The sequence below is a fragment of the Ochotona curzoniae genome, unplaced genomic scaffold (genome assembly GCF_017591425.1).
Source record: "Ochotona curzoniae isolate NIBS_2020 unplaced genomic scaffold, NIBS_Ocur_1.0 contig_3498, whole genome shotgun sequence".
Lineage (NCBI taxonomy): Eukaryota > Metazoa > Chordata > Mammalia > Lagomorpha > Ochotonidae > Ochotona > Ochotona curzoniae.
Genome location: NW_024465885.1, coordinates 12,768,660 through 12,781,886, shown reverse-complemented (window position 1 = coordinate 12,781,886; position 13,227 = coordinate 12,768,660). Strand labels below are relative to the sequence as shown.

The window sequence follows — 13,227 nt, the reverse complement described above, 5'->3', positions numbered from 1 at the left end:
TCTCTTCTAAAAATCACTGGTGCAAACATACTCGGATGCAATGCTGTACCAGCTATCTGGGTATCCTTTAACCCAGTCAACATCTAAAATTCACCATTGCAGAGCTATTTTTTTTTTCATTTTGTGGTTGAGAAAACAGAAGTTTAGGAAAATTCTATGGCTTGTCAGGACAGTGGCTGAATTAGAACCTGAGCCCAGCTCATGCTCTTCATGTGAGGCAAGATCTACAATTTCCTTTAGAAGCAGGTCCCAAGTTAGTATGTGAGTAATGTGGATGGGAATGAGCTTTTGGGAGAAGAGAAAGATGGGCATGGAGTATTTTACAACTTCTTTAATAGGGGTAGTTAGGTTTAGTTTGGTCCCAAAAGTTTTTGAAATTCATGTGCAGTTTTTTTTCCCATAATCCACATTTTCCATACATTTAAAGTTAAATTTTTATTATTTATATGAAAAGAAGGGGGAAGTAATGGATATAGAGAGAACACATTCCTATCCATTGATCCATTCCTCAGATGCCCGCAATGGCTGGGACTGGAGTTTGGCCAGGGCCAAAGCCTGGAACTGGGAATATAGTCCAGGTCTTTCATAAGGATGGCAGGAACCTATTACTTGTGCTGTCACTGCTTTGTCCCCTTTGTCTATATAAGTAGGAAACTGGAATCATGAGCTAGAGCCAACTATGAAAGCCAGGGATTTTAATATGAGACATGGATATTCTAACCATTAGGGTAGAAGTCTACTTCTCCACAAACTTTTTGAAGTACACTTAAATTTATTACTTTCTCTGAATGAAAATTGTATTTATAGTTAGTATTTGCCCTGTCTGAAATGCCTAAGAGGGTTCTTTGCTTGAGAAGATAATTTCTGACACACTTTGAATGGTGTAGCAGTAAATAAAATAGAAAAAGAGAGTCAACCAGAAAAACCAGTGACAGAATTATGAACATCATGCTCAATACTGTCAAGGCATTCTGGTTACTCTCCTCTAGGGGGCAAAGTTGAACCAACATTTGGACAAGTAATGCTGGAAAGCATCAATATTTGACCAATAATAAGAGCACTATTAGTACTTTCATTAGTACCCAGCTGTAGGCAACTGCCTAGATTACCTTGTACCTAGGCAAGTGTTACACTGCTGTAAGAAAAGTAACCAATAGCTGGTGGGCATTCTGGGGCTGGTATTGTCAAATTTAGCTATACCAGTGTGCCATCATAATTGCCCATTCTATTTTTCTTTTTAAAAAGATACATGAGGAAGAGAGAATGCTGGGCTTGGACCTGTCGCCACAGTTCCCAAGCAGAGGGATGCAGATTTCCCAGCGAAGGGGGTCTGGTGACATATTGGAGTGGGAATGGCTGAAGACATGTTTGACAAAAAAGGAATTACTTCTGGAGGTTTCCATGTATTCAGCCACTGCACTTGCAGGTAGATAAGGAACCTGAGACTGACTGGTTTAGAGTGAGGAAAACAAAGGCATGTCTGGGTGAGGCCAAGGCATCCACTCATGTGGGAAACCAGGATTGGGATAATAACATTGCCTGCCATCATCTACACAAACAAAATCTGGGACAGCAGGGCATGCCTGGCTGGACTAGTCTGCAATACCTGCCCACTAATGTTGTAGGGGTTGGGCCACATCAGGGTGGGCATAGCATCCACCAGAATTCGAGAGAACCAGATCTGAGGGCAGATTCTACAGGGGACATGTAAGCTCACTTCTGGGACTGCAGCACCTGGCACCCATTAGAGCCAGGAAAGGGTATGGGCTATGCAAAGCTAGGCTAGGGTGCAACATTTACCAGAGACAGCTGAGGCTGTAGGCGGGTTATGCCAGGCTGGGTTATATCATGGCTGTGGGCAGACCAGGCAGGTCAAGGCAGTAGCAATTATTGGCATATATGTAGGCTGGGTCTGAAGGTGGGCTAGGCTGGGTTAGGCTTCAGCACCTGCTAGTGCATGTGAGAGCCGAATGGGTGTGGGACAAGCCAAGTTATGCTACGACACCTGCTGGGTCACATGAAAGCTGGGCTTGGGGGTGGACCAGGCTAAGCTAGGTTGTAACACTCACGGGTAAGGGTCAGAATGTGTGTGGGCCAGTCAGGCTAGGCCACAGTAATGGTCAGTTAGTACCAGGATGAGGGGCAAGCCATGTTATTCTGGGACACAGACCTGCTGGTATGCATGATATTGGGGCTGGAAGTAGGTCTCATAAGGGAACTTAGGGAACTTTCTTTGTAGGCTGTAGCTCCTACTAGTGACTGTGAGACCTGAAGCTGGGGGCAGCCAGGCCAGAGCAGCCCAGGCTGCAACACTCATTATTAACACATGTGTGGGCCAGATCTAGGAATGGCTCGGCTAGGCCAGTCTACAGAACGCACTGGCATGGGTGCGAAACAGGATGGGGCATAGGCCAGGCTGGTTGAACCACAAAACTGCCAGTGTACATAAGGGCTGAGGGTGGGCCAGACTGGGCTACACTACTGCACATAATGGCATGAGATGGGACTGAGAGCAGGCTGGGCTGAGCCAGGCTATAGCACCTACTGGTGAATGCTCAACCTGGGGGTGGGCCAGCTTAGATTGAGCCACAGCACTCACTGGCATGTACAAGACCTAGGGTTGGGAAAGGGTCTGGAAGGGGAACTTCAGGAACTCTTTTATTGAGTTGTTGCTTCCACTGGTAAACATTAGAGCAGACCAGTGAGAGTATGAGGGATGGCCAGTCTGGGGATGAGCTAGGTGGGCTAGGGTACCACACTCATTGGCAAGTGCCAGTACTGTGTTCAAGTCATGTCAGGATGGATCACAGTACCTTCTGACAGGTTCAACATCCAGGATTCTGGGCGGGCCTGCTCGGGGAACTTTGGGCACTTCTCTGCTAGGCTGCATTTCCTGCCAATGAGCATAGGAACCAGGGCTGGGGGTGGACTAAGTTGGTCAAGGTGGCAGTACCTATTGGCATGCATGTGGACTGGGTTTAGGGGTAGATCAGGCTGAGCTAAGCTATCCCACCCATGAGTATGCGTGAGAGCAAGATGGGTTATGGAACAAAACAGGCTAGGCTTCAGCACATGCCAGCATATGCAAAAAAATGTGTCTGGAGGCTGAGCTAGTGAAAGTTATTGGGGGTTGTCTGACTAGGCCATGGTACCTGCTGGTATGAATGAAGTTTGAGCCTATTACAGGCTGGCCTGGGCTGGGCTACGGTACCCATCGGTTTACATGAGAGATGGTCTGGAACAGAATTAACTAGGCAGTTGCATTCATCGGTATGTGCTTTTGGTGGTGCAAGTGATGTACCCAACTTGACCCTGCACTGGCTGGTGCACACAAGAGTCATGTCTGAGGCCACTCTAGGCAATATTTCTTGGGGACTCCCCATCTAGATTGCTGGACTCAAAATCCAGCCACAGGAAAAATTACAAGATACGTGGTACAACCTTGGAGTGCATGTATTAAGACTGAACCTCCTCAGTTGCTGATGCCTGTGCAGTGGTCAACACGTCACAATGAACACAGGGGACATGACGGCCGGTTCATCTAGAACAGCTGAGGAGGTTAAGTGCCTTGGTAGATTATGGAAAGCAGAACTGTTTGGATCATTTGCAACATATTCCTGGGCCTGTGGATGCGCTAAGGTGGACTTGGTCAGCCAATAGATTTTAGAAAGATTTTCTCATCCATGGTGCAATGAAGCCAATGGCCTATCATAATTATCAACACCACTCAAGTAACAACACCTTCAGAACACTGTTCTCCACATCGGGATCTCTAAGGCATTATCAAATATTCCCACCCTCAAGTGCTGATGTAGTTTGTCAGCAAGGAACAGCCACCTCCGCTTCCCCCTCAGTGGACACAGGAGAAAAATAAATTGAAACATTTGTCCCACCCATCTTCCTCCATATTTTGACCCTCACCACCTGAATCACATGGGTGTACATCTCTCTTAACTACATAAATAATATTTAAAATAAGAACATAGAATAAATCTCTCTTAGTACTTCAAAATAAAAGAGAACTAGAGGATAAATTCTCACATATTAGATTCAGCAAATTAAACGTTTGGGTGTATTTATGGTCTTTTGATATCTTTCAAGGTATAGATGAAAGAAAGAGGCAAGCTAGTTATCTCTATGGGGGCAAAGCTGCTTAAAATACTGTGCAGATGATTCATACTTGGCACAATGGGAAAACTGAGGTGGCAAAAAGAATTATAAATTCCACTTTTCTGCCTTTGAAGTTTTAAGCTATGCCAACTTTGAATTATGTAATGCTATTTTGGCTGAATTCCTGTTATGGCTTTTGGGGACAGTTATTACATTAATTGGCTGAGCATAATTCTACCTTACCTGCACATACAGTGATGTGAAGAAAAGGCCAATAGTAAATTATGAAACCCTGTGTTTTGTCCAGCTGTGACACATGGGGGCTCCCCCTATCCCCAGAGTGGTGTAGATCCAGCTGCACCTTGTCACAATAGAATCCAACTTGATTTTGCAAGTCTTAATAATCGCCAAGATTCATTTTCCATCACAGCAAATATTTTGTTTGTTTGTATTTATTTATTTATTTATTTATGGCCACAATGTGCTGGGGATACAACAATAAGCAAACTTGACACAGACTGTAGCTTCAAGTATCTGACATTGCCAGGATGAAGAAAGATAGTAAACAGAAATAAAAGAAATGTGTAGCATTAAAATAGGGGCACAGAGACAGTGGAAATACTGTTTTATATAGGACTTCCACACACAAATCTGATGAGATGATGTGGGAGCAGAATGAATTGAGGGAAAAAGACCCTACATAGAGGCACAGCAGTGCAAAAGCATTAAGGTGGGGTTGGCTGACTTTGTTTACAAATGGTAAGGTATTGCTGGAAAGGAGTTGACTACGGGGAGGCAAAGGAAAATGAGGCTGGGAAATGCCAAGGCCAGATGATTTATTGTTGGGGTCTGTGCAGTGGATGTGGGGGACATGAAGGTGTGAAGAGTATTGTTCCATTGCAAGCAGGGCTGCAAGGAACTTTCTGCTGTATGGCAGGGTCAGACGAATGTCTCTACAACCACCTGAAAGCAGTTCCACCTTCCTTTGCATGGATACTGGATCACCCTGTGGAAGAATTCTAATCAGGCATTGTTTGCTACTGTGGAGCTGGCTTTTTTACTCAATGTGAGCTTGAAGGTTAATGTCAATAATAACATTTTGCAAAAGTCCTTTTATTATTCGTACTGTCTTGGCTGTCCCATTTACCTTATGCTAATCAAGGGACCTGTATTTAGGACTTCAGTCTTTCCTTAATCTTTAGGTTCTCCTTTTCTTTGTGGTATAAGATTGAGTTGTAGAATAAGAATTATAGCAGGAACTTCTAGAGTTTTTAGATGAAACAAATGGCAGAAGTATCCTTAGAAACACCCCTCTTGACTATGATGTAAAAAGTGTGAGCCAGAGTTTGAATGTTTCTGTATAAATAAAGTGGACAGCTTTCCCGCATTGTGCATTATGACCATGAAATCGTAGTGGTCCATTTCTTTCCTCTTCACGCCTCATCCACACACCCTTCTCTAGTTCCAAACTCAAGCTGGAACTGGACTCCAGCAATTTATGTCCTGATTGGTTGCTATTTTAAGTGGTATGCAAAGTTATACGATGCTTTTGAGTATTTAAGTGGTATGCTCCAGCTTAATGTCATGGAAGTATACATCACAGGTGGTAACATGGTTATGCCATTTCAGTTGCCTTTCCATCATTTGTCACTGTTCTGTGGCTGGAAGCTATAGCATTTTTTGAAGTAGGTAAAGCATGAGGGTACTTACCTTCTGAATCAAGAATATCTTCTTGGCATTTAGGATAGAATGTGAGCAGCCTTGTTGAATGAATGAAAGAATGATTCAATGAATCTGCAGTCAGTAACTGGAGAATCATGCTCATTGGTTGTACATGAAGCAAATATGTCCTCAGGAGTGAAGCTTTTCCTTCCTACTTCACTAATCCATAGATATTTGTGAAGGCTTACTGGTACTACAGTATAACAGGTGCTGTTGGGGTCATCAAGATGGGTAAGACAGGGCCTGGCGCGGTGGCACAGTGGTTAAGGTCCTCGCCTTGCATGCCCCAGGATCCCATATGGGCGCCGGTTCTAATCCCAGCAGCTCCACTTCCCATCCAGCTCCCTGCTTGTGGCCTGGGAAAGCAGTCGAGGACAGCCCAAAGCTTTGGGACCCTGTACCCGCGTGGGAGACCCAGAAGAGGCTCCTGGCTTCGGGTCGGCATAGCATCGGCCGTTGCCCTCACTTGGGGAGTGAATCATCGGACGGAAGATCTTCCTCTCTGTCTCTCCTCTCTGTATATCTGCCTTTCCAATAAAAATAATAAAATAAATCTTAAAAAGAAAAAAGATGGGTAAGACATAGTCCTTATCCTGAAAAAAAATTCCAATTTTAGCTGGCAAAATAGACACATACACAAAAAAAGATGCTTAAATTGATATTTGACTGATGCAACAAGATGTAACTGGTGCAGCATTGCAAAACAAGGATTTTGGTATGAAAGACAAGAAGATAGGAATAAGGAATTATTTGAATATCCCACCCTGGAACTGGCGTCATTTCCTCTTCCTCACAGCTCACGAAATTTGCGCCAGTCCAGCCATCGCCAATCAGATGTAATCTGGCATTCCACCTGAGAATCCCACCCCCAATCTTCCAGCCCCTTCCCCAACCCCGCCCACTCACCAATCATCCCTAGGCATTCACCTGCAGGCACCAATCCCCTGGGGCCTGCCCTCAATCCCTCCCAATCCCCATGCCCCACACCTTGCAGACAAAAAGGCCCCCAGGTGCGGCTCTCTCTTCTCCTTCCTGCCTCCCTCCCCCCCCCCCTTCCTCTTCCTCTTCCCCTTCTTCCCCTTTTTCTCTCCACCACCTCCACCCTGTTCCTGCCGCACTGGAATAAACCTAAGATACCTCGTTTCCTCTGGCGTTTTCAGCTCACGGTAAAGAACCAGGTTGCAGGAATTAGCTGCGCGTAATAATATCGTAATATCTTATGAACTACAACTCAAACTGTTTTAAATAACTAACAATAGGTTTTTTTCCTTATGTTTTGAAGAAATGACTTATTTTACTTTTATCTGAAAGGCAGAGTCACAGAGACAGAAGTAGAGGCAGAGAGAGGTTCTCTACCTGTTGATTCACTCTCCAAATGACTGCAACAGGGCTAAGCACCTGAGCCGTTCTCCACTGACTTCTCCAGCCATAAGCAGGGAGTTAACCTAGAAGTGGAGGTGGTGCCATAGGCAGAAAGTTAGCCTACCACACCATGGCAAAGGAAAACATTTTTTAAAAATAAAAATAATTATTTTTATTGGTGATGATTTTTCACATAGTTTATTAGGGTGATTAATGTTAAGGGCTACAAGAAGGTGGGTGAGATCACCATTTCCACATTCTCCTTTTCCTTCCTATATCTTGGAGAAGTGGGGAGACAAGGAAAAAAGCCACACCAGGCTCCCAAATGCCTCTGCACCCTGGGGTGGAGAGCACTTTTCTATGAAACTGACTTTATGCTGACAAATTAAACGAGGGAATAAGGAAATAGAAAGAAATAAGGTTAACAAGCTTCAAGAATTTAATTTTTCATTAAAGAGAAAATCGAGATCTCTTTTTTTTTTTTTTTAATACGAAGTAGATTTATTTGAATGCACAACAATGAGGAGAAAAAAAAAAAACACTTCAGGCAAGTAGAAGTAATCAAGGGTTATGTTGCTCACATTGGGATTCACTATGTTCACCAAAAGTCACAGCAGGCGTTTCTGAATTGCTTCGGGCCAATTCGTGTTCCAGAAAAGTTATGTTCTTTCTCTGTTCATCAACGAACATTTGCAAAAAGTCAAAGAGTTCATCTTCACCTATGAGAGAAGTTGTACTCCTCAGGTCTTGCAGCATGTCGTATAATTCTTTCTCCAATTCTAGTGCATACGTTAAGGCGTTCATGCCAGTTACCCACTGATCAGGCCTCTTAAGAAATGGAAGGAGGACACGGCATTCATGTCTCCTCAGAAATCTTAGGAATCTCTTGGCATTCTCCCTCTTCCTCTCAGCATGGTCATTGAAGTACAAGGCCAAAGCGGGCAGTCGGTCTTCTGCATTGTAATGACAAACCATGGATAAATAAGCATCCGCAATGTGCAGCTGGAAAGCTGCTATCCGGTTAATTGAATCACAACAGTGTGCAGGGAACCGGCCAGGGAGGTCGTACTCCATCTCTGCTGCTTGATCATATGTAAGTACCATTGGGAGATGTTGATCGTCACTGTAAGGACATGAAACTACCAGGTCAGATATCACTGTATCCTGGACCAGCAAGGCTATCTCTCTCTCTTTTTTTTGGGGGGGGGGGTTCTTTTTTTGGGGGGGTGGGGAGAATATTATAAGGCTATCTCTTTATTTTTGCTAGCCAAAGAACATAACTAATGATTATTTCTATTTCATGAGTGTTTCAAATCACTAATGAACATTGAGCTTTTACTGAAGAATTTTGGGGAGAAGACAGAAAATCCTCAATCACATCCCTTCTAAGCCAAAAAGTACCATTAAAAATCCTATTTGACATATCATCCTCTTTGACATGCCCTCCCTTCCAAGTCATTTTTTTCATCTAGATTACTAGATTTCCATTTCATTGCCATGTTTTTTTTAAGCCTTTCTTTTTTAAAAAAAAGATTTATTTATTTGAAAGGCAAAATTATACAGAAAGAGAGAGAGATCTTCCATCTGCTAGCTCATCTCCCAATCGACATTAATGGCCAGGGCTGAGCCAGATCAAAGCCAGGGCCAGGAGCTACCTCCAGGTCTCCCAGGTGAGTAGCAAGACCCACAGGTTTTCCAAGCACATTTAACAGGGATCTCAATTGGAAATAGAGCTGGGATTCAAACCAGCTCCTAAATGGGATTTAGATGTCACAGGCAGTGGCTTTACTCCTAGGCCACAGCACTGACCCCACAGCCCTTCTCTGTAGAGCAAGCTACCACCTTGCTTTACATTTCCTGTGTGTTCATCTTGTTGCTCAGTGAAATAAACGATCTTGAAATTAAAAGGATTGTGAAGTATGATCCAGAAAGTTCGTGTTTATTTCCTAGGAAAGTAATATTTTCAAATTGACAAATAATTCTATATGTTTATCATGTGCAAAATGATGGTTTCAAATGTATACTTTGTGGAATGGCTCATATGCCTTGTTTCATGTAATTATTGTATTTTATGTGAAATAACAAATCTCTCAGTGATTTTTGAGAACACATTGCGTTGACATTGATTTTAGTGACCACACAAAGAAATTTCTTGGGTTAATTTCTGTTTAACTGAACTTTTGGATCCTTTAACTAACATCTCCTTATCGGCCTTTTTTTTTGCCCAGAGCTTGCTAACCACCATTCTATTCTCTGCGTAAGAGAGAACAACAGCTAAGTGACAATGCACAGTTGTTGAATTGCTTTGCCTAGTGTATATTACTTAATTTCATGTCCTACTGAGCTCATCCATGTTGTTGTAAAAATATTTCATTCTTTTGTATAGTTGAGAAATATTCCTTTGTTGTATACATATCAAATTTTCTTTATCTATTGATCCACTGATGTATATTTAGGCTGTTTCTATATCCTGGTTATAGTGTATAGTGCTGGAGTAAGCATGGACATGTAAATATTTTCTTTCACATACTTATTTCCTTTGAGTATACTGAAAGGCTCTAGTAGTGGGACTTCTGGGTCATATAGTAGATCTGTTTTCAATTTTTTGAGGAACCTCCATACTATTTCATGTCATGACTATGAAAATGTATAAATCATATGAGTTAGAAATTTTGTACTTATTATTCATCTTTGTGTCACTAATGTCTAGGATCCAGTAATTAATCTTTTATTGTTTGATTCATTTCTTTTTATTTGAAATGTGGTTTTCTTTTTTTTTTTTAGAAAATGAACTTTTTTTTTTAAAGATTTACTTTTATTATTTTTTTTTAAAGATTTATTTTTGTTATTTTTTTATTGGAAAGGCAGATATACAGAGAAGAGAGATAGAGAGGAAGATCTTCCGTCCAATGATTCACTCCCCAAGTGACCACAACGGCCGATGCTATGCCAATCCGAAGCCAGGAGCCTCTTCCGGGTCTCCCACGCAGGTGCAGGGTCCCAAAGCTTTGGGCTGTCCTCGACTGCTTTCCCAGGCCACAAGCAGGGAGCTGGAAGGGAAGCGGGCGGGACTGCAGGGGATAGAACCAGCGCCCATATGGGATCCTGGGCGTTCAAGGCGAGGACCTTAACCACTTGCGCCACTGCGCCGGGCCCGAAATGTGGTTTTCAGAGAGGAAAAATTGAGAGAGAGAGAGAGAGAGAGAGAGAGAGAGAGAAACAAGCTTCCATCTGCTGGCAAACTTCCCAAATGGCTGCAAGGAGCCAGGAGTTTTTTCCAGGTCTCCCATGTTGGTGCAGGGGCCCAAGGACTTGGGCCATCCTTTGCTGCTTTTCCATGTCATAAACAGAGCTAGATAAGAAGTAGAACAACTGGGACACGAACTGGAACCCATATGGCATGCTGGCATGGCAAGTCAAAGATTAGCCTGTTGAGCCACTGCACCGGCCTCTAATTAACCAACCTTTAGTTATGGAATGAATGAGCAAACAGAGAGAATCAGGTGATATTTTAGTGTTAATATTCTTTGAGAACTTATTCTCTATTTCATATGAATTATTGAAACATTTCTTTCAAATTCATTAGAAGTATTGACAAATGCAGCTTCTTTATTCTATTACGTAACTTTAAACAAGAAAAGAGGAGTGTAGGCCAAAATGATGTGGGAGGGAAAAATTTTAAGAGAAAATGAGGGATATCAGAGACCTACACTAACCATTGTGAAATGTCAGTTTGCAGTTACAAGGCCGTTTGGCAATTTCCAAAACCATCATGGGAGTTATGATTATCTTTTAACCATTTCAACAGCCTCTCAGCTGTCTTCTCATCTCAGTTGTTTCATTCTGCCCATTGTTTCTTCAAATGTAGTTCACTACAATGATGTGTCACTCTGCAGCTAAGCCTTTTCGCATGGCATCCCACACCTGCTAGCTACCTTGATGAAGGCGACATTGTTTCAAACTCGCCCTCCTTCTGCTCCTTTGCCTTCTCACTGTTCTGTGCTGTGTATCTCTTTCTTATAGCACATGTTTTCATTACTATTCTGTAAATTGCCTTTGGGTGTTTTGGTGGAGGGATAAGAGCAGACAAATAGAATCTTTATAATGAGTATTGCTTCTATTTGTTTAGCCTCTCCAGTTGGGATGGCACTGGTTAGCTACTCATTAAAGGGGGTAATCATAATGTTGTACTGGCCAGGAATCACTTTAGCATGGTGAAGGAGCCAATCACGTCCTTTGCTCGGAATCTCACTTGTCATCTCTGTAACACTGCTATCATCCATGATGTGTTCATGTGCATTTAAAGGTTATTCACTGTGTGCTTATGAATAAGTGGCTTCTTTCTCTCATCCTTGATTGTACACCTACTAGGATAAGTCACTATTCTCAGGGATACACAGGAGCAAATAAAACATCAAAATGTGAAGGAGGCAGAATGAGAAAAGCAGAATTAGGACTTTGTTGGTTATTGGATTTAAGATTGCTTAGTCCAAACTCTCAGTTGCAGCAGGAACTCTGTGTGCCCTTACCTGTGCGGTGTGCTCCTGTATTTTCTCCATCACTGCCATGGCTGAGAAGGCAGCCTGCTTCACCGGGCAGAAGCCCTGTTTTCCCCACGCTAATTCGAAAAAGGCCTTCTCTCACACCGAGCTTCCTCTGGGAAGAGCTCCATCCACATGGAGTTTGGTCCTTTCCTTTCTCTCTGGTACCCTCAAGCAAAAGGCCAGGTCCTTCCCTGGGTGATGACTAAGTACTTCCTGAGAAATACTTGCTTACTTTCCTCCGACTGGTCCCTCGACTCTCCTCAAGTACACATTCCTGGTCTATTCGTTGTTCCTCACAAAACCTGAGTCCACAGCCCCATCACCTTCCCAGGCTGCCTTAGGAACTTTCTGCTTTGTCATTCTTCTCGTTAAGCTATGATAGCCATAATAATGCAAATATAGAAAGAACAGTAGCCATTTAATATCATCAGATTGACAAATGTTTCTCTTCTCTGTCTCTCCCCCTGTCTGTATATCTGACTTTCCAATAAAGATAAAACAAATCTCTTCTAAAAAAAAGCATTTTCAGTGCTTGGAAGAATATGAGACATTAAAAAATTGTTCACATTTTTAAAAAAGATTTATTTATTTATTTTTATCAGAAAGTCAGATATACAGAGAGGAGGCAAGACAGAGAAGATCTTCTGTCTGTTGGTTCGCTTCCCAAGTGGCTTCAATGGCTGGAGCTGAGCCAATCCAAAGTCCGGAGACATAGGCTTCTGGGTCTCTCACACAGGTGCAGGGTCCCAAGGCTTTGGGCCGTCCTTGACTGCTTTTCTAGGCCACAAGCTGGATGGGAGCTGGATTAGAACAGGGGCCCATATGGGATCCTGGTGCACGCAAGGCGAGGATTTTAGCCATTAGGCTACCATACTGGGCCCTATCCACCTTTTCTTTTCTTTTTTTTAGATAACTTGTTTTTTTCTCTCTCTAAATATGTTGAAGTTTAATTTTTCCATATTATTATGATCATATTTTTATGATCATAGGCCCTAGGATTTCCCCTACTCCCTCCCCTCATTCCCCTGCCGCCCTGAGTTTCCCCATAGCACTACAACAACAAAGTTCCTCATAAATAAATGATCCGTTATTGTGGGCATGGGCAATGGCTGAGAGTCCAGCATTCCATTGTCAAGGCACATCCAACAGTTTCACAAGGATTCCATCCTCAATCTGGAAGTAGAGATGCACACTGCACCGTATCCTCACATCTGGACATGCTGGTCTCCACTGCACAGTCACTATGAATCCCCCCAAGTGAAAAGTCACAAAACAAAACCAATCACAGGAAGAAAAACAAATTTACAATGCCATTAAGTTAAACAACACGCCACTGGAGATGATAGTCTCCATTATACAGTTACTATACATCTCCTTAAGTGAAAAACCACAAAACAAAATGAACAACAGACACCTTTTCTTAAAAAGAATTTGTTTCAAGTGCTCTAAAATTTTATCTGCTAAATGTTCTCCTAAGGAATCAATCCTT

The 13,227-nt window shown here is 42.7% G+C and overlaps 1 protein-coding gene across 1 annotated transcript; it reads right to left on the bottom strand.

The window, feature by feature from the left end:
• Positions 1-7,755: 7,755 nt before the first annotated feature.
• Positions 7,756-8,268, bottom strand: LOC121156944 (ferritin, heavy subunit-like). The gene has a single exon (XM_040980924.1). It carries the CDS (start codon positions 8,266-8,268, stop codon positions 7,756-7,758), a length of 513 nt encoding a protein of 170 aa, XP_040836858.1.
• Between the last annotated feature and the right edge of the window lie 4,959 nt (positions 8,269-13,227).

Excerpts from the sequence above, each read along its gene's own strand:
- LOC121156944 (XM_040980924.1), bottom strand. The coding sequence starts at position 8,268 with ATGGAGTACGACCTCCCTGGCCGGTTCCCTGCACACTGTTGTGATTCA.